Raw genomic sequence first — 21,398 nt, 5'->3', positions numbered from 1 at the left:
ATTCCTTATATACAGTAGTGCACTACTTTTGACCAGAGTCCGTAGAGGCATTTTGGGACATAGGCACAGCCAATAGGTCCACATGGCAAAGTGACGTTTTCAACTAAATTCACGCAAGCAGGGATGAGAGGGTACGGAAGCAACCTTTCCTCCGTTGTAACGTCTGCTTCCAACTCACACTCTCAAACACGTAGATCCCCTGAACGCAGCTCACTTTCCAGCCCACTTTCCAGCTCACACTCTCAAACATATAGATCCCCTGAACGCAGCTCACTCTCCAGATCCCAATCGCATGAATTCTGATCACCTGTTCACACACCTGTATGTTATTATCACACACTATTTAGTTCAGTTCTTTGCACCCCATCATTGTGAGGTATTGTTTGTTTTGTGACACACTTCTATTTGGAGCTCTGGTTTTCCCGTAATTTACTCCTCCTGTGTATGATAGTTTTTGCCTGCCTCACAAACGACGCCTTTTGCCTATTCCCTACCTGTACTTTAGCCTATTGGATTTCCTGCTATCAACATATTGCCTAATCTCCCGGACAACGTTACTAGCCTTTTCCCTGCCTGTACTGTTGCCTTTTTGGACCCCCTGTGTATGACCTTCTGCCTGCCCCTGGACCCAGATACCTGCCTCCTCCTGTGGTCCTTTACAATAAACACCTGCTGCTCCCTGAGCTTGAAACCAGCACTCTGTCTCCCATCGTGTTCATTACAATAAGGACACACATAGTTAAAACATGTTTTACTATTACTGGATTCTAGCTCCTGTACAAACGTCACCAGTCAACTCCATTAAACTCAAAGGTTACTTCACCTTCAACCAGTAAATCCTGCTGATGGCTTTCTACCTGTCTGTCTTAATGAGTGTTATCATGCTTATAGCATACTCTGCACACAACAATGTATATCTGTAAGGGGTCTGCAGTAGTCTCCTAGAATAGCATCTGTTTTGAGAAGAGCAATGTGAGATGCAGAAAGAACTCGTTTTTTCCCTAAAGCAGGGATAATAACTAATAGCAGGCACGTCTGGCGTGTGTGTGTGTGTGTGTGTGTGTGTGTGTGTGTGTGTGTGTGTGTGTGTGTGTGTGTGTGTGTGTGTGTGTGAGAGAGAGAGGGAAAGGGAGAGAGAAAGTGTTTGCCAATCACAGAGGGTACCATTCATGTCTGTGTTTTGACTGAATGTGTTTTATTGTCATGCTGAGAGCCCAATGAGCAGTACCACAGACACATAGTATACATCTCATTCCAATTCACCATGCCTCCCCCTCTACAGCATAGGCCCCTCATTGCATGAAAACAAGGATTTACAGTTCTGATACTTAAGGAAATGCACCATATTTGAGGGAATTGTACTCATATATTACTCAATTTACAACTCAAAACTCAAGTTGTAAATTGCTTAAAATCGCCACAGAGAATTTCACAGTGGTGAAACTGACCGAATGTATATTTTTTATTTTTTTTTACAAAACCTTGTGTTGCACTGTGGCTCATTCACCGGAAGCCTGTAACGAAGGAGAGAGAGAGAACTCACCTTTCTGAGTTTTGGCTTCGAACCCTTTGGCCTCTTCTTCCTTAGTGAAGTGTTTGAAGTAGGAGCAGTTCTTGGCTGCGGAGGGAAAGAGATGAAAACATTTATTGAAGTGGGTGCAGGTGCATGGTGGCTCTGGGTTGTATCTGCCTCCCAATGCTCCAGCACTACCAATGAGCCTGGCAGCCATTTTATTTTCTCAAAGACCACTTCCGTGGTTGCCGTCGCACTGTGAGGTATTCTAGGCAGAGAGCTCTGTAAATGTTGTAAATCATTTTGTTATTTTTTGTGTTTTTTGTTTCATTATTGAAATACTTTTGGGGGTTTGACTCCTCTGGGGGTTGATCACTTACATCTCGTGGTCTTGACTCTCAGAGTTGAAGAATTGGGATGAAAAGTGTATATTTTTGGCTTATAGCTAGCTAGCTGGCTGTTTGGATTTAAATAATGTAGCCCTGGCTTTATTGTTTCATCTGTCAGGAAGAATAACAACAAGTACAGCATGCTGTGTCCAGAGATCATTTCATCATTAATAAACATTACTTCAAAAACTTTGCCTAAAATCTGGTGTTTCTATGTCAAATGGTCTGTTTCCTATCTCCCTGGACAGAGTGATGGAGAGGTATGGTCTGTTTCCTATCTCCCTGGACAGAGTGATGGAGAGGTATGGTCTGTTTCCTATCTCCCTGGACAGAGTGATGGAGAGTTATGGTCTGTTTCCCTGGACAGAGTGATGGAGAGTTATGGTCTGTTTCCCTGGACAGTGATGGAGAGGTATGGTCTATTTCCCTGGACAGAGAGATGGAGAGGTATAGTCTGTTTCCCTGGACAGAGTGATGGAGAGGTATGGTCTGTTTCCTATCTCCCTGGACAGTGATGGAGAGGTATGGTCTGTTTCCTATCTCCCTGGACAGTGATGGAGAGGTATGGTCTGTTTCCTATCTCCCTGGACAGTGATGGAGAGGTATGGTCTGTTTCCTATCTCCCTGGACAGTGATGGAGAGGTATGGTCTGTTTCCTATCTCCCTGGATAGAGTGATGGAGAGGTATGGTCTGTTTCCTATCTCACTGGACAGTGATGGAGAGGTATGGTCTGTTTCCTATCTCCCTGGACAGAGTGATGGAGAGGTATGTTGTTTATCTCCCTGGACAGAGTGATGGAGAGGTTGGTCTGTTAATCTCTATCTCCCTGGACAGTGATGGAGAGGTATGGTCTGTTTCCTATCTCCCTGGACAGAGTGATGGAGAGGTATTGCCTGTTTCCTATCTCCCTGGACAGTGATGGAGAGGTTTGGTCTATTTCCCTGGACAGATTGATGGAGAGTTATGGTCTGTTTCCCTGGATAGAGTGATGGAGAGGTATGGTGTGTTTCCTATCCCCCTGGACAGAGTAATGGAGAGGTATGGTCTGTTTCCTATCTCCCTGGACAGAGTGATGGAGAGGTGTGGTCTGTTTCCTATCTCCCTGGACAGTGATGGAGAGGTATGGTCTGTTTCCTATCTCCCTGGACAGAGTGATGGAGAGGTATTGCCTGTTTCCTATCTCCCTGGACAGTGATGGAGAGGTTTGGTCTGTTTCCCTGGACAGATTGATGGAGAGTTATGGTCTGTTTCCCTGGATAGAGTGATGGAGAGGTATGGTGTGTTTCCTATCCCCCTGGACAGAGTAATGGAGAGGTATGGTCTGTTTCCTATCTCCCTGGACAGTGATGGAGAGGTATGGTCTGTTTCCTATCTCCCTGGACAGTGATGGAGAGGTATGGTCTGTTTCCTATCCCCTTGGACAGAGTAATGGAGAGGTATGGTCTGTTTCCTATCTCCCTGGACAGTGATGGAGAGGTATGGTCTGTTTCCTATCTCCCTGGACAGTGATGGAGAGGTATGGTCTGTTTCCTATCTCCCTGGATAGAGTGATGGAGAGGCATGGTCTATTTCCTATCTCCCTGGACAGAGTGATGGAGAGGTATGGTCTGTTTCCTATCTCCCTGGACAGTGATGGAGAGGTATTGTCTGTTTCCTATCTCCCTGGACAGAGTGATGGAGAGGTATGGTCTGTTTCCTATCTCCCTGGACAGAGTGATGGAGAGGTATGGTCTGTTTCCCTGGACAGAGTGATGGAGAGTTATGGTCTGTTTCCCTGGACAGTGATGGAGAGGTATGGTCTGTTTCCCTGGACAGAGAGATGGAGAGGTATAGTCTGTTTCCCTGGACAGAGTGATGGAGAGGTATGGTCTGTTTCCTATCTCCCCGGACAGTGATGGAGAGGTATGGTCTGTTTCCTATCCCCCTGGACAGAGTGATGGAGAGGTATGGTCTGTTTCCTATCTCCCTGGACAGTGATGGAGAGGTATGGTCTGTTTCCTATCTCCTTAGACAGTGATGGAGAGGTATGGTCTGTTTATCTCCCTGGACAAGTGATGGAGAGGTATGGTCTGTTTCCTATCTCCCTGGACAGAGGGATGGAGAGGTATGGTCTGTTTCCCTCCCTGGACAGAGTGATGGAGAGGTATGGTCTGTTTCCTATCTCCCTGGACGAGTGATGGAGAGGTATGGTCTGTTTCCTATCCCCCTGGACAGAGTGATGGAGAGGTATGGTCTGTTTCCTATCTCCCTGGACAGTGATGGAGAGGTATGGTCTGTTTCCTATCTCCTTAGACAGTGATGGAGAGGTATGGTCTGTTTCCTATCTCCCTGGACAGTGATGGAGAGGTATGGTCTGTTTCCTATCTCCCTGGACAGAGGGATGGAGAGGTATGGTCTGTTTCCTATCTCCCTGGACAGAGTGATGGAGAGGTGTGGTCTGTTTCCTATCTCCCTGGACAGTGATGGAGAGGTATGGTCTGTTTCCTATCTCCCTGGACAGAGTGATGGAGAGGTATTGCCTGTTTCCTATCTCCCTGGACAGTGATGGAGAGGTTTGGTCTATTTCCCTGGACAGATTGATGGAGAGTTATGGTCTGTTTCCCTGGATAGAGTGATGGAGAGGTATGGTGTGTTTCCTACCCCCCTTGACAGTGATGGAGAGGTATGGTCTGTTTCCCTGAACAGAGTGATGGAGAGGTATGGTCTGTTTCCCTGGACAGAGAGATGGAGATATATGGTCTGTTTCCTATCTCCCTGGACAGTGATGGAGAGGTATGGTCTGTTTCCTACCCCCCTTGACAGTGATGGAGAGGTATGGTCTGTTTCCTATCGCCCTGGACAGAGTGATGGAGAGGTATGGTCTGTTTCCTATCTCGCTGGACAGAGTGATGGAGAGGCATGGTCTGTTTCCTATCTCCCTGGACAAGTGATGGAGAGGTATGGTCTGTTTCCTATCTCCCTGGACAGAGTGATGGAGAGGTATGGTCTGTTTCCTATCTCCCTGGACAGAGTGATGGAGAGGTATGGTCTGTTTCCCTGGACAGAGTGATGGAGAGGTATGGTCTGTTTCCCTGGACAGTGATGGAGAGGTATGGTCTGTTTCCTATCTGGACAGAGAGATGGAGAGGTATGGTCTGTTTCCTATCTCCCTGGACGAGTGATGGAGAGGTATGGTCTGTTTCCTATCTCCCTGGACAGAGTGATGGAGAGGTATGGTCTGTTTCCTATCTCCCTGGACAGAGTGATGGAGAGGTATGGTCTGTTTCCCTGGACAGAGTGATGGAGAGTTATGGTCTGTTTCCCTGGACAGTGATGGAGAGGTATGGTCTGTTTCCCTGGACAGAGAGATGGAGAGGTATAGTCTGTTTCCCTGGACAGAGTGATGGAGAGGTATGGTCTGTTTCCTATCTCCCTGGACAGTGATGGAGAGGTATGGTCTGTTTCCTATCTCCCTGGACAGAGTGATGGAGAGTTATGGTCTGTTTCCCTGGACAGAGTGATGGAGAGGTATGGTCTGTTTCCCTGGACAGTGATGGAGAGGTATGGTCTGTTTCCCTGGACAGAGAGATGGAGAGGTATAGTCTGTTTCCCTGGACAGAGTGATGGAGAGGTATGGTCTGTTTCCTATCTCCCCGGACAGTGATGGAGAGGTATGGTCTGTTTCCTATCCCCCTGGACAGAGTGATGGAGAGGTATGGTCTGTTTCCTATCTCCCTGGACAGTGATGGAGAGGTATGGTCTGTTTCCTATCTCCCTGGACAAGTGATGGAGAGGTATGGTCTGTTTCCTATCTCCCTGGACAGAGTGATGGAGAGGTATGGTCTGTTTCCTATCTCCCTGGACAGAGTGATGGAGAGGTATGGTCTGTTTCCTATCTCCCTGGACAGTGATGGAGAGGTATGGTCTGTTTCCTATCTCCCTGGACAGAGTGATGGAGAGGTATTGCCTGTTTCCTATCTCCCTGGACAGTGATGGAGAGGTTTGGTCTATTTCCCTGGACAGATTGATGGAGAGTTATGGTCTGTTTCCCTGGATAGAGTGATGGAGAGGTATGGTGTGTTTCCTACCCCCCTTGACAGTGATGGAGAGGTATGGTCTGTTTCCCTGAACAGAGTGATGGAGAGGTATGGTCTGTTTCCCTGGACAGAGAGATGGAGATGTATGGTCTGTTTCCTATCTCCCTGGACAGTGATGGAGAGGTATGGTCTGTTTCCTACCCCCCTTGACAGTGATGGAGAGGTATGGTCTGTTTCCTATCTCCCTGGACAGAGTGATGGAGAGGTATGGTCTGTTTCCTATCTCCCTGGATAGAGTGATGGAGAGGCATGGTCTGTTTCCTATCTCGATGGACAGAGTGATGGAGAGGTATGGTCTGTTTCGTATCTCCCTGGACAGTGATGGAGAGGTATTGTCTGTTTCCTATCTCCCTGGACAGAGTGATGGAGAGGTATGGTCTGTTTCCTATCTCCCTGGACAGAGTGATGGAGAGGTATGGTCTGTTTCCCTGGACAGAGTGATGGAGAGTTATGGTCTGTTTCCCTGGACAGTGATGGAGAGGTATGGTCTGTTTCCCTGGACAGAGAGATGGAGAGGTATAGTCTGTTTCCCTGGACAGAGTGATGGAGAGGTATGGTCTGTTTCCTATCTCCCTGGACAGTGATGGAGAGGTATGGTCTGTTTCCTATCCCCCTGGACAGAGTGATGGAGAGGTATGGTCTGTTTCTCCCTGGACAGTGATGGAGAGGTTTGGTCTGTTTCCCTGGACAGAGTGATGGAGAGGTATGGTCTGTTTCCCTGGACAGAGTGATGGAGAGGTATGGTCTGTTTCCTACCCCTGGACAGTGATGGAGAGGTATGGTCTGTTTCCCTGAACAGTGATGGAGAGGTATGGTCTGTTTCCCTGGACAGAGAGATGGAGAGGTATGGTCTGTTTCCTATCTCCCTGGACGAGTGATGGAGAGGTATGGTCTGTTTCCTATCTCCCTGGACAGTGATGGAGAGGTATGGTCTGTTTCCTATCTCCCTGGACAGAGTGATGGAGAGGTATGGTCTGTTTCCTATCTCCCTGGACAGAGTGATGGAGAGGTATGGTCTGTTTCCTATCTCCCTGGACAGAGTGATGGAGAGGTATGGTCTGTTTCCTATCTCCCTGGACAGTGATGGAGAGGTATGGTCTGTTTCCTATCTCCCTGGACAGAGTGATGGAGAGGTATGGTCTGTTTCCTATCTCCCTGGACAGAGTGATGGAGAGGTATGGTCTGTTTCCCTGGACAGAGTGATGGAGAGTTATGGTCTGTTTCCCTGGACAGTGATGGAGAGGTATGGTCTGTTTCCTGGACAGAGAGATGGAGAGGTATAGTCTGTTTCCCTGGACAGAGTGATGGAGAGGTATGGTCTGTTTCCTATCTCCCTGGACAGTGATGGAGAGGTATGGTCTGTTTCCTATCCCCTGGACAAGTGATGGAGAGGTATGGTCTGTTTCCCTGGACAGAGTGATGGAGAGGTATGGTCTGTTTCCTGACGAGTGATGGAGAGGTATGGTCTGTTTCCCTGGACAGAGTGATGGAGAGGTATGGTCTGTTTCCCTGGACAGAGTGATGGAGAGGTATGGTCTGTTTCCTATCTCCCTGGACAAGTGATGGAGAGGTATGGTCTGTTTCCTATCTCCCTGGACAGAGTGATGGAGAGGTATGGTCTGTTTCCTATCTCCCTGGACAGAGTGATGGAGAGGTATGGTCTGTTTCCTATCTCCCTGGACAGAGTGATGGAGAGGTATGGTCTGTTTCCTATCTCCCTGGACAGAGTGATGGAGAGGTATGGTCTGTTTCCTATCTCCCTGGACGAGTGATGGAGAGGTATGGTCTGTTTCCTATCTCCCTGGACAGAGTGATGGAGAGGTATGGTCTGTTTCCTATCTCCCTGGACAGAGTGATGGAGAGGTATGGTCTGTTTCCTATCTCCCTGGACAGAGTGATGGAGAGGTATGGTCTGTTTCCCTGGACAGAGTGATGGAGAGGTATGGTCTGTTTCTCCCTGGACAGAGTGATGGATAGGTATGGTCTGTTTCCTATCTCCCTGGACAGAGTGATGGAGAGGTATGGTCTGTTTCCCTGGACAGAGTGATGGAGAGTTATGGTCTGTTTCCCTGGACAGTGATGGAGAGGTATGGTCTGTTTCCCTGGACAGAGTGATGGAGAGGTATGGTCTGTTTCCTATCCCCCTGGACAGAGTAATGGAGAGGTATGGTCTGTTTCCTATCCCCCTGGACAGAGTAATGGAGAGGTATGGTCTGTTTCCTATCTCCCTGGACAGTGATGGAGAGGTATGGTCTGTTTCCTATCTCCTTAGACAGTGATGGAGAGGTATGGTCTGTTTCCTATCTCCCTGGACAGTGATGGAGAGGTATGGTCTGTTTCCTATCTCCCTGGACAGAGGGATGGAGAGGTATGGTCTGTTTCCTATCTCCCTGGACAGAGTGATGGAGAGGTGTGGTCTGTTTCCTATCTCCCTGGACAGTGATGGAGAGGTATGGTCTGTTTCCTATCTCCCTGGACAGAGTGATGGAGAGGTATTGCCTGTTTCCTATCTCCCTGGACAGTGATGGAGAGGTTTGGTCTATTTCCCTGGACAGATTGATGGAGAGTTATGGTCTGTTTCCCTGGATAGAGTGATGGAGAGGTATGGTGTGCTTCCTACCCCCCTTGACAGTGATGGAGAGGTATGGTCTGTTTCCCTGAACAGAGTGATGGAGAGGTATAGTCTGTTTCCCTGGACAGAGAGATGGAGATGTATGGTCTGTTTCCTATCTCCCTGGACAGTGATGGAGAGGTATGGTATGTTTCCTACCCCCCTTGACAGTGATGGAGAGGTATGGTCTGTTTCCTATCTCCCTGGACAGAGTGATGGAGAGGTATGGTCTGTTTCCTATCCCCCTGGACAGAGTAATGGAGAGGTATGGTCTGTTTCCTATCTCCCTGGACAGTGATGGAGAGGTATGGTCTGTTTCCTATCTCCCTGGACAGTGATGGAGAGGTATGGTCTGTTTCCTATCTCCCTGGACAGAGTGATGGAGAGGTATGGTCTGTTTCCTATCTCCCTGGACAGAGTGATGGAGAGGTATGGTCTGTTTCCTATCTCCCTGGACAGTGATGGAGAGGTATGGTCTGTTTCCTATCTCCCTGGACAGAGTGATGGATAGGTATGGTCTGTTTCCTATCTCCCTGGACAGAGTGATGGAGAGTTATGGTCTGTTTCCCTGGACAGAGTGATGGAGAGTTATGGTCTGTTTCCCTGGTTAGTGATGGAGAGGTATGGTCTGTTTCCCTGGACAGAGAGATGGAGAGGTATAGTCTGTTTCCCTGGACAGAGTGATGGAGAGGTATGGTCTGTTTCCTATCTCCCTGGACAGTGATGGAGAGGTATGGTCTGTTTCCTATCTCCCTGGACAGTGATGGAGAGGTATGGTCTGTTTCCCTGGACAGAGAGATGGAGAGGTATAGTCTGTTTCCCTGGACAGAGTGATGGAGAGGTATGGTCTGTTTCCTATTCCCTGGACAGAGTGATGGAGAGGTATGGTCTGTTTCCTATCTCCCTGGACAGTGATGGAGAGGTATGGTCTGTTTCCTGTCTCTCTGGACAGAGAGATGGAGAGGTATTGTCTGTTTCCTATCTCCCTGGACAGTGATGGAGAGGTATTGTCTGTTTCCGATCTCCCTGGACAGAGTGATGGAGAGGTATGGTCTGTTTCCTATCTCCCTGGACAGAGTGATGGAGAGGTATGGTCTGTTTCCCTGGACAGTGATGGAGAGGTATGGTCTGTTTCCCTGGACAGAGAGATGGAGAGGTATAGTCTGTTTCCCTGGACAGAGTGATGGAGAGGTATGGTCTGTTTCCTATCTCCCTGGACAGTGATGGAGAGGTATGGTCTGTTTCCTATCTCCCTGGACAGTTATGGAGAGGTATGGTCTGTTTCCTATCTCTCTGGACAGAGAGATGGAGAGGTATGGTCTGTTTCCTATCTCCCTGGACAGTGATGGAGAGGTATGGTATGTATCCTATCCCCTTGGACAGAGTAATGGAGAGGTATGGTCTGTTTCCTATCTCCCTGGACAGTGATGGAGAGGTATGGTCTGTTTCCTATCTCCCTGGACAGTGATGGAGAGGTATGGTCTGTTTCCTATCTCCCTGGATAGAGTGATGGAGAGGCATGGTCTGTTTCCTATCTCCCTGGACAGAGTGATGGAGAGGTATGGTCTGTTTCCTATCTCCCTGGACAGTGATGGAGAGGTATGGTCTGTTTCCTATCTCCCTGGACAGAGTGATGGAGAGGTATGGTCTGTTTCCTATCTCCCTGGACAGAGTGATGGAGAGGTATGGTCTGTTTCCCTGGACAGAGTGATGGAGAGTTATGGTCTGTTTCCCTGGACAGTGATGGAGAGGTATGGTCTGTTTCCCTGGACAGAGAGATGGAGAGGTATAGTCTGTTTCCCTGGACAGAGTGATGGAGAGGTATGGTCTGTTTCCTATCTCCCTGGACAGTGATGGAGAGGTATGGTCTGTTTCCTATCTCCCTGGACAGAGTGATGGAGAGGTATGGTCTGTTTCCTATCTCCCTGGACAGAGTGATGGAGAGGTATGGTCTGTTTCCTATCTCCCTGGACAGTGATGGAGAGGTATGGTCTGTTTCCTATCTCCCTGGACAGAGTGATGGAGAGGTATTGCCTGTTTTCTATCTCCCTGGACAGTGATGGAGAGGTTTGGTCTATTTCCCTGGACAGATTGATGGAGAGTTATGGTCTGTTTCCCTGGATAGAGTGATGGAGAGGTATGGTGTGTTTCTTACCCCCCTTGACAGTGATGGAGAGGTATGGTCTGTTTCCCTGAACAGAGTGATGGAGAGGTATGGTCTGTTTCCCTGGACAGAGAGATGGAGAGGTATGGTCTGTTTCCTATCTCCCTGGACAGTGATGGAGAGGTATTGTCTGTTTCCGATCTCCCTGGACAGAGTGATGGAGAGGTATGGTCTGTTTCCTATCTCCCTGGACAGAGTGATGGAGAGGTATGGTCTGTTTCCCTGGACAGAGTGATGGAGAGGTATGGTCTGTTTCCCTGGACAGTGATGGAGAGGTATGGTCTGTTTCCCTGGACAGAGAGATGGAGAGGTATAGTCTGTTTCCCTGGACAGAGTGATGGAGAGGTATGGTCTGTTTCCTATCTCCCTGGACAGAGTGATGGAGAGGTATGGTCTGTTTCCTATCTCCCTGGACAGTGATGGAGAGGTATGGTCTGTTTCCTATCTCTCTGGACAGAGAGATGGAGAGGTATGGTCTGTTTCCTATCTCCCTGGACAGTGATGGAGAGGTATGGTCTGTTTCCTATCCCCTTGGACAGAGTAATGGAGAGGTATGGTCTGTTTCCTATCTCCCTGGACAGTGATGGAGAGGTATGGTCTGTTTCCTATCTCCCTGGACAGTGATGGAGAGGTATGGTCTGTTTCCTATCTCCCTGGATAGAGTGATGGAGAGGCATGGTCTGTTTCCTATCTCCCTGGACAGAGTGATGGAGAGGTATGGTCTGTTTCCTATCTCCCTGGACAGTGATGGAGAGGTATTGTCTGTTTCCTATCTCCCTGGACAGAGTGATGGAGAGGTATGGTCTGTTTCCTATCTCCCTGGACAGAGTGATGGAGAGGTATGGTCTGTTTCCCTGGACAGAGTGATGGAGAGTTATGGTCTGTTTCCCTGGACAGTGATGGAGAGGTATGGTCTGTTTCCCTGGACAGAGAGATGGAGAGGTATAGTCTGTTTCCCTGGACAGAGTGATGGAGCGGTATGGTCTGTTTCCTATCTCCCTGGACAGTGATGGAGAGGTATGGTCTGTTTCCTATCCCCCTGGACAGAGTAATGGAGAGGTATGGTCTGTTTCCTATCTCCCTGGACAGTGATGGAGAGGTATGGTCTGTTTCCTATCTCCCTAGACAGTGATGGAGAGGTATGGTCTGTTTCCTATCTCCCTGGACAGTGATGGAGAGGTATGGTCTGTTTCCTATCTCCCTGGACAGAGGGATGGAGAGGTATGGTCTGTTTCCTATCTCCCTGGACAGAGTGATGGAGAGGTATGGTCTGTTTCCTATCTCCCTGGACAGAGTGATGGAGAGGTGTGGTCTGTTTCCTATCTCCCTGGACAGTGATGGAGAGGTATGGTCTGTTTCCTATCTCCCTGGACAGAGTGATGGAGAGGTATTGCCTGTTTTCTATCTCCCTGGACAGTGATGGAGAGGTTTGGTCTATTTCCCTGGACAGATTTATGGAGAGTTATGGTCTGTTTCCCTGGATAGAGTGATGGAGAGGTATGGTGTGTTTCTTACCCCCTTGACAGTGATGGAGAGGTATGGTCTGTTTCCCTGAACAGAGTGATGGAGAGGTATGGTCTGTTTCCCTGGACAGAGAGATGGAGAGGTATGGTCTGTTTCCTATCTCCCTGGACAGTGATGGAGAGGTATGGTCTGTTTCCTACCCCCCTTGACAGTGATGGAGAGGTATGGTCTGTTTCCTATCTCCCTGGACAAAGTGATGGAGAGGTATGGTCTGTTTCCTATCTCCCTGGACAGAGTGATGGAGAGGTATGGTCTGTTTCCTATCTCCCTGGACAGTGATGGAGAGGTATGGTCTGTTTCCTATCTCCCTGGACGAGTGATGGAGAGGTATGGTCTGTTTCCTATCTCCCTGGACAGAGTGATGGAGAGGTATGGTCTGTTTCCTATCTCCCTGGACAGAGTGATGGAGAGGTATGGTCTGTTTCCTATCTCCCTGGACAAGTGATGGAGAGGTATGGTCTGTTTCCTATCTCCCTGGACAGAGTGATGGAGAGGTATGGTCTGTTTCTTATCTCCCTGGACAGAGTGATGGAGAGTTATGGTCTGTTTCCCTGGACAGAGTGATGGAGGGTTATGGTCTGTTTCCCTGGACAGAGAGATGGAGAGGTATAGTCTGTTTCCCTGGACAGAGTGATGGAGAGGTATGGTCTGTTTCCTATCTCCCTGGACAGTGATGGAGAGGTATGGTCTGTTTCCTATCTCCCTGGACAGTGATGGAGAGGTATGGTCTGTTTCCCTGGACAGAGAGATGGAGAGGTATAGTCTGTTTCCCTGGACAGAGTGATGGAGAGGTATGGTCTGTTTCCTATCTCCCTGGACAGAGTGATGGAGAGGTATGGTCTGTTTCCTATCTCCCTGGACAGAGTAATGGAGAGGTATGGTCTGTTTCCTATCTCCCTGGACAGAGTGATGGAGAGGTATGGTCTGTTTCCTATCTCCCTGGACAGAGTGATGGAGAGGTATGGTCTGTTTCCTATCTCCCTGGACAGTGATGGAGAGGTATGGTCTGTTTCCTATCTCCCTGGACAGAGTGATGGAGAGGTATGGTCTGTTTCCTATCTCCCTGGACAGAGTGATGGAGAGGTATGGTCTGTTTCCCTGGACAGAGTGATGGAGAGTTATGGTCTGTTTCCCTGGACAGTGATGGAGAGGTATGGTCTGTTTCCCTGGACAGAGAGATGGAGAGGTATAGTCTGTTTCCCTGGACAGAGTGATGGAGAGGTATGGTCTGTTTCCTATCTCCCTGGACGAGTGATGGAGAGGTATGGTCTGTTTCCTATCTCCCTGGACAGAGTTATGGAGAGGTATGGTCTGTTTCCTATCTCCCTGGACAGTGATGGAGAGGTATGGTCTGTTTCCTATCTCCCTGGACAGAGTGATGGAGAGGTATGGTCTGTTTCCTATCTCCCTGGACAGAGTGATGGAGAGGTATGGTCTGTTTCCTATCTCCCTGGACAGTGATGGAGAGGTATGGTCTGTTTCCTATCTCCCTGGACAGAGTGATGGAGAGGTATGGTCTGTTTCCTATCTCCCTGGACAGAGTGATGGAGAGTTATGGTCTGTTTCCCTGGACAGAGTGATGGAGAGTTATGGTCTGTTTCCCTGGTCAGTGATGGAGAGGTATGGTCTGTTTCCCTGGACAGAGAGATGGAGAGGTATAGTCTGTTTCCCCTGGACAGAGTGATGGAGAGGTATGGTCTGTTTCCTATCTCCCTGGACAGTGATGGAGAGGTATGGTCTGTTTCCTATCTCCCTGGACAGTGATGGAGAGGTATGGTCTGTTTCCCTGGACAGAGAGATGGAGAGGTATAGTCTGTTTCCCTGGACAGAGTGATGGAGAGGTATGGTCTGTTTCCTATCCCCCTGGACAGAGTGATGGAGAGGTATGGTCTGTTTCCTATCTCCCTGGACAGTGATGGAGAGGTATGGTCTGTTTCCTGTCTCCCTGGACAGAGAGATGGAGAGGTATGGTCTGTTTCCTATCTCCCTGGACAGTGATGGAGAGGTATTGTCTGTTTCCTATCTCCCTGGACAGAGTGATGGAGAGGTATGGTCTGTTTCCTATCTCCCTGGACAGAGTGATGGAGAGGTATGGTCTGTTTCCCTGGACAGAGTGATGGAGAGGTATGGTCTGTTTCCCTGGACAGTGATGGAGAGGTATGGTCTGTTTCCCTGGACAGAGAGATGGAGAGGTATAGTCTGTTTCCCTGGACAGAGTGATGGAGAGGTATGGTCTGTTTCCTATCTCCCTGGACAGTGATGGAGAGGTATGGTCTGTTTCCTATCTCCCTGGACAGTGATGGAGAGGTATGGTCTGTTTCCTATCTCTCTGGACAGAGAGATGGAGAGGTATGGTCTGTTTCCTATCTCCCTGGACAGTGATGGAGAGGTATGGTATGTATCCTATCCCCTTGGACAGAGTAATGGAGAGGTATGGTCTGTTTCCTATCTCCCTGGACAGTGATGGAGAGGTATGGTCTGTTTCCTATCTCCCTGGACAGAGTGATGGAGAGGTATGGTCTGTTTCCTATCTCCCTGGACAGAGTGATGGAGAGGTATGGTCTGTTTCCTATCTCCCTGGACAGTGATGGAGAGGTATGGTCTGTTTCCTATCTCCCTGGACAGAGTGATGGAGAGGTATGGTCTGTTTCCTATCTCCCTGGACAGAGTGATGGAGAGGTATGGTCTGTTTCCCTGGACAGAGTGATGGAGAGTTATGGTCTGTTTCCCTGGACAGTGATGGAGAGGTATGGTCTGTTTCCCTGGACAGAGAGATGGAGAGGTATAGTCTGTTTCCCTGGACAGAGTGATGGAGAGGTATGGTCTGTTTCCTATCTCCCTGGACAGTGATGGAGAGGTATGGTCTGTTTCCTATCCCCCTGGACAGAGTAATGGAGAGGTATGGTCTGTTTCCTATCTCCCTGGACAGTGATGGAGAGGTATGGTCTGTTTCCTATCTCCCTAGACAGTGATGGAGAGGTATGGTCTGTTTCCTATCTCCCTGGACAGTGATGGAGAGGTATGGTCTGTTTCCTATCTCCCTGGACAGAGGGATGGAGAGGTATGGTCTGTTTCCTATCTCCCTGGACAGAGTGATGGAGAGGTGTGGTCTGTTTCCTATCTCCCTGGACAGTGATGGAGAGGTATGGTCTGTTTCCTATCTCCCTGGACAGAGTGATGGAGAGGTATTGCCTGTTTTCTATCTCCCTGGACAGTGATGGAGAGGTTTGGTCTATTTCCCTGGACAGATTTATGGAGAGTTATGGTCTGTTTCCCTGGATAGAGTGATGGAGAGGTATGGTGTGTTTCTTACCCCCCTTGACAGTGATGGAGAGGTATGGTCTGTTTCCCTGAACAGAGTGATGGAGAGGTATGGTCTGTTTCCCTGGACAGAGAGATGGAGAGGTATGGTCTGTTTCCTATCTCCCTGGACAGTGATGGAGAGGTATGGTCTGTTTCCTACCCCCCTTGACAGTGATGGAGAGGTATGGTCTGTTTCCTATCTCCCTGGACAAAGTGATGGAGAGGTATGGTCTGTTTCATATCCCCCTGGACAGAGTAATGGAGAGGTATGGTCTGTTTCCTATCTCCCTGGACAGTGATGGAGAGGTATGGTCTGTTTCCTATCTCCCTGGACAGTGATGGAGAGGTATGGTCTGTTTCCTATCTCCCTGGACAGAGTGATGGAGAGGTATGGTCTGTTTCCTATCTCCCTGGACAGTGATGGAGAGGTATGGTCTGTTTCCTATCTCCCTGGACAGAGTGATGGAGAGGTATGGTCTGTTTCCTATCTCCCTGGACAGAGTGATGGAGAGGTATGGTCTGTTTCCTATCTCCCTGGACAGTGATGGAGAGGTATGGTCTGTTTCCTATCTCCCTGGACAGAGTGATGGAGAGGTATGGTCTGTTTCCTATCTCCCTGGACAGAGTGATGGAGAGGTATGGTCTGTTTCCCTGGACAGAGTGATGGAGAGTTATGGTCTGTTTCCCTGGACAGTGATGGAGAGGTATGGTCTGTTTCCCTGGACAGAGAGATGGAGAGGTATAGTCTGTTTCCCTGGACAGAGTGATGGAGAGGTATGGTCTGTTTCCTATCTCCCTGGACAGTGATGGAGAGGTATGGTCTGTTTCCTATCTCCCTGGACAGTGATGGAGAGGTATGGTCTGTTTCCCTGGACAGAGAGATGGAGAGGTATAGTCTGTTTCCCTGGACAAGTGATGGAGAGGTATGGTCTGTTTCCTATCTCCCTGGACAGAGTGATGGAGAGGTATGGTCTGTTTCCTATCTCCCTGGACAAGTGATGGAGAGGTATGGTCTGTTTCCTATCTCTCTGGACAGAGAGATGGAGAGGTATGGTCTGTTTCCTATCTCCCTGGACAGTGATGGAGAGGTATGGTCTGTTTCCTATCTCCCTGGACAGAGTGATGGAGAGGTATGGTCTGTTTCCTATCTCCCTGGACAGAGTGATGGAGAGGTATGGTCTGTTTCCCTGGACAGAGTGATGGAGAGTTATGGTCTGTTTCCCTGGACAGTGATGGAGAGGTATGGTCTGTTTCCCTGGACAGAGAGATGGAGAGGTATAGTCTGTTTCCCTGGACAGAGTGATGGAGAGGTATGGTCTGTTTCCTATCTCCCTGGACAGTGATGGAGAGGTATGGTCTGTTTCCTATCTCCCTGGACAGGTATGGAGAGGTATGGTCTGTTTCCTATCTCTCTGGACAGAGAGATGGAGAGGTATGGTCTGTTTCCTATCTCCCTGGACAGTGATGGAGAGGTATGGTATGTATCCTATCCCCTGGACAGAGTAATGGAGAGGTATGGTCTGTTTCCTATCTCCCTGGACGAGTGATGGAGAGGTATGGTCTGTTTCCTATCTCCCTGGACAGTGATGGAGAGGTATGGTCTGTTTCCTATCTCCCTGGACAGAGTGATGGAGAGGTATGGTCTGTTTCCTATCTCCCTGGACAGAGTGATGGAGAGGTATGGTCTGTTTCCTATCTCCCTGGACGAGTGATGGAGAGGTATGGTCTGTTTCCTATCTCCCTGGACAGAGTGATGGAGAGGTATGGTCTGTTTCCTATCTCCCTGGACAGAGTGATGGAGAGGTATGGTCTGTTTCCTATCTCCCTGGACGAGTGATGGAGAGGTATGGTATGTATCCTATCCCCTTGGACAGAGTAATGGAGAGGTATGGTCTGTTTCCTATCTCCCTGGACAGAGTGATGGAGAGGTATGGTCTGTTTCCTATCTCCCTGGACAGTGATGGAGAGGTATGGTCTGTTTCCTATCTCCCTGGATAGAGTGATGGAGAGGCATGGTCTGTTTCCTATCTCCCTGGACAGAGTGATGGAGAGGTATGGTCTGTTTCCTATCTCCCTGGACAGTGATGGAGAGGTATTGTCTGTTTCCTATCTCCCTGGACAGAGTGATGGAGAGGTATGGTCTGTTTCCTATCTCCCTGGACAGAGTGATGGAGAGGTATGGTCTGTTTCCCTGGACAGAGTGATGGAGAGTTATGGTCTGTTTCCCTGGACAGTGATGGAGAGGTATGGTCTGTTTCCCTGGACAGAGAGATGGAGAGGTATAGTCTGTTTCCCTGGACAGAGTGATGGAGCGGTATGGTCTGTTTCCTATCTCCCTGGACAGTGATGGAGAGGTATGGTCTGTTTCCTATCCCCCTGGACAGAGTAATGGAGAGGTATGGTCTGTTTCCTATCTCCCTGGACAGTGATGGAGAGGTATGGTCTGTTTCCTATCTCCCTAGACAGTGATGGAGAGGTATGGTCTGTTTCCTATCTCCCTGGACAGAGTGATGGAGAGGTATGGTCTGTTTCCTATCTCCCTGGACAGAGGGATGGAGAGGTATGGTCTGTTTCCTATCTCCCTGGACAGAGTGATGGAGAGGTATGGTCTGTTTCCTATCTCCCTGGACAGTGATGGAGAGGTATGGTCTGTTTCCTATCTCCCTGGACAGTGATGGAGAGGTTTGGTCTATTTCCCTGGACAGATTTATGGAGAGTTATGGTCTGTTTCCCTGGATAGAGTGATGGAGAGGTATGGTGTGTTTCTTACCCCCCTTGACAGTGATGGAGAGGTATGGTCTGTTTCCCTGAACAGAGTGATGGAGAGGTATGGTCTGTTTCCCTGGACAGAGAGATGGAGAGGTATGGTCTGTTTCCTATCTCCCTGGACAGTGATGGAGAGGTATGGTCTGTTTCCTACCCCCCTTGACAGTGATGGAGAGGTATGGTCTGTTTCCTATCTCCCTGGACAAAGTGATGGAGAGGTATGGTCTGTTTCATATCCCCCTGGACAGAGTAATGGAGAGGTATGGTCTGTTTCCTATCTCCCTGGACAGTGATGGAGAGGTATGGTCTGTTTCCTATCTCCCTGGACAGTGATGGAGAGGTATGGTCTGTTTCCTATCTCCCTGGACAGAGTGATGGAGAGGTATGGTCTGTTTCCTATCTCCCTGGACAGAGTGATGGAGAGGTATGGTCTGTTTCCTATCTCCCTGGACAGTGATGGAGAGGTATGGTCTGTTTCCTATCTCCCTGGACAGAGTGATGGAGAGGTATGGTCTGTTTCCTATCTCCCTGGACAGAGTGATGGAGAGTTATGGTCTGTTTCCCTGGACAGAGTGATGGAGGGTTATGGTCTTTTTCCCTGGACAGTGATGGAGAGGTATGGTCTGTTTCCCTGGACAGAGAGATGGAGAGGTATAGTCTGTTTCCCTGGACAGAGTGATGGAGAGGTATGGTCTGTTTCCTATCTCCCTGGACAGTGATGGAGAGGTATGGTCTGTTTCCTATCTCCCTGGACAGTGATGGAGAGGTATGGTCTGTTTCCCTGGACAGAGAGATGGAGAGGTATAGTCTGTTTCCCTGGACAGAGTGATGGAGAGGTATGGTCTGTTTCCTATCCCCCTGGACAGAGTAATGGAGAGGTATGGTCTGTTTCCTATCTCCCTGGACAGTGATGGAGAGGTATGGTCTGTTTCCTATCTCCCTGGACAGAGTGATGGAGAGGTATGGTCTGTTTCCTATCTCCCTGGACAGAGTGATGGAGAGGTATGGTCTGTTTCCTATCTCCCTGGACAGAGTGATGGAGAGGTATGGTCTGTTTCCTATCTCCCTGGACAGTGATGGAGAGGTATGGTCTGTTTCCTATCTCCCTGGACAGAGTGATGGAGAGGTATGGTCTGTTTCCTATCTCCCTGGACAGAGTGATGGAGAGGTATGGTCTGTTTCCCTGGACAGAGTGATGGAGAGTTATGGTCTGTTTCCCTGGTTAGTGATGGAGAGGTATGGTCTGTTTCCCTGGACAGAGAGATGGAGAGGTATAGTCTGTTTCCCTGGACAGAGTGATGGAGAGGTATGGTCTGTTTCCTATCTCCCTGGACAGTGATGGAGAGGTATGGTCTGTTTCCTATCTCCCTGGACAGTGATGGAGAGGTATGGTCTGTTTCCCTGGACAGAGAGATGGAGAGGTATAGTCTGTTTCCCTGGACAGAGTGATGGAGAGGTATGGTCTGTTTCCTATTCCCCTGGACAGAGTAATGGAGAGGTATGGTCTGTTTCCTATCTCCCTGGACAGTGATGGAGAGGTATGGTCTGTTTCCTGTCTCTCTGGACAGAGAGATGGAGAGGTATTGTCTGTTTCCTATCTCCCTGGACAGTGATGGAGAGGTATTGTCTGTTTCCGATCTCCCTGGACAGAGTGATGGAGAGGTATGGTCTGTTTCCTATCTCCCTGGACAGAGTGATGGAGAGTTATGGTCTGTTTCCCTGGAACGTGATGGAGAGGTATGGTCTGTTTCCCTGGACAGAGAGATGGAGAGGTATAGTCTGTTTCCCTGGACAGAGTGATGGAGAGGTATGGTCTGTTTCCTATCTCCCTGGACAGTGATGGAAAGGTATGGTCTGTTTCCTATCTCCCTGGACAGTTATGGAGAGGTATGGTCTGTTTCCTATCTCTCTGGACAGAGAGATGGAGAGGTATGGTCTGTTTCCTATCTCCCTGGACAGTGATGGAGAGGTATGGTATGTATCCTATCCCCTTGGACAGAGTAATGGAGAGGTATGGTCTGTTTCCTATCTCCCTGGACAGTGATGGAGAGGTATGGTCTGTTTCCTATCTCCCTGGACAGTGATGGAGAGGTATGGTCTGTTTCCTATCTCCCTGGATAGAGTGATGGAGAGGCATGGTCTGTTTCCTATCTCCCTGGACAGAGTGATGGAGAGGTATGGTCTGTTTCCTATCTCCCTGGACAGTGATGGAGAGGTATTGTCTGTTTCCTATCTCCCTGGACAGAGTGATGGAGAGGTATGGTCTGTTTCCTATCTCCCTGGACAGAGTGATGGAGAGGTATGGTCTGTTTCCCTGGACAGAGTGATGGAGAGTTATGGTCTGTTTCCCTGGACAGTGATGGAGAGGTATGGTCTGTTTCCCTGGACAGAGAGATGGAGAGGTATAGTCTGTTTCCCTGGACAGAGTGATGGAGCGGTATGGTCTGTTTCCTATCTCCCTGGACAGTGATGGAGAGGTATGGTCTGTTTCCTATCCCCCTGGACAGAGTAATGGAGAGGTATGGTCTGTTTCCTATCTCCCTGGACAGTGATGGAGAGGTATGGTCTGTTTCCTATCTCCCTAGACAGTGATGGAGAGGTATGGTCTGTTTCCTATCTCCCTGGACAGTGATGGAGAGGTATGGTCTGTTTCCTATCTCCCTGGACAGAGTGATGGAGAGGTATGGTCTGTTTCCTATCTCCCTGGACAGAGTGATGGAGAGGTATGGTCTGTTTCCTATCTCCCTGGACAGTGATGGAGAGGTATGGTCTGTTTCCTATCTCCCTGGACAGAGTGATGGAGAGGTATTGCCTGTTTTCTATCTCCCTGGACAGTGATGGAGAGGTTTGGTCTATTTCCCTGGACAGATTTATGGAGAGTTATGGTCTGTTTCCCTGGATAGAGTGATGGAGAGGTATGGTGTGTTTCTTACCCCCCTTGACAGTGATGGAGAGGTATGGTCTGTTTCCCTGAACAGAGTGATGGAGAGGTATGGTCTGTTTCCCTGGACAGAGAGATGGAGAGGTATGGTCTGTTTCCTATCTCCCTGG

General features: G+C 49.0%; 1 protein-coding gene across 1 annotated transcript in view; it reads right to left on the bottom strand.

Moving 5' to 3' along the window:
* The window catches only part of LOC106606705 (voltage-dependent calcium channel gamma-1 subunit), a 108,505-nt gene that overhangs the window by 9,002 nt on the left and 78,105 nt on the right, over positions 1-21,398 (bottom strand). Inside the window, exon 2 of the mRNA XM_014203061.2 lies at positions 1,544-1,618. Coding sequence (XP_014058536.2) covers positions 1,544-1,618 — 75 coding nt within the window. The remainder of the gene's footprint in view (positions 1-1,543; positions 1,619-21,398) is intronic.

The sequence above is a fragment of the Salmo salar genome, chromosome ssa06 (assembly GCF_905237065.1).
Source record: "Salmo salar chromosome ssa06, Ssal_v3.1, whole genome shotgun sequence".
Lineage (NCBI taxonomy): Eukaryota > Metazoa > Chordata > Actinopteri > Salmoniformes > Salmonidae > Salmo > Salmo salar.
The sequence above is the reverse complement of the archived record's forward strand: the minus strand, read 5'-3'. Positions and strand labels throughout refer to the sequence as shown.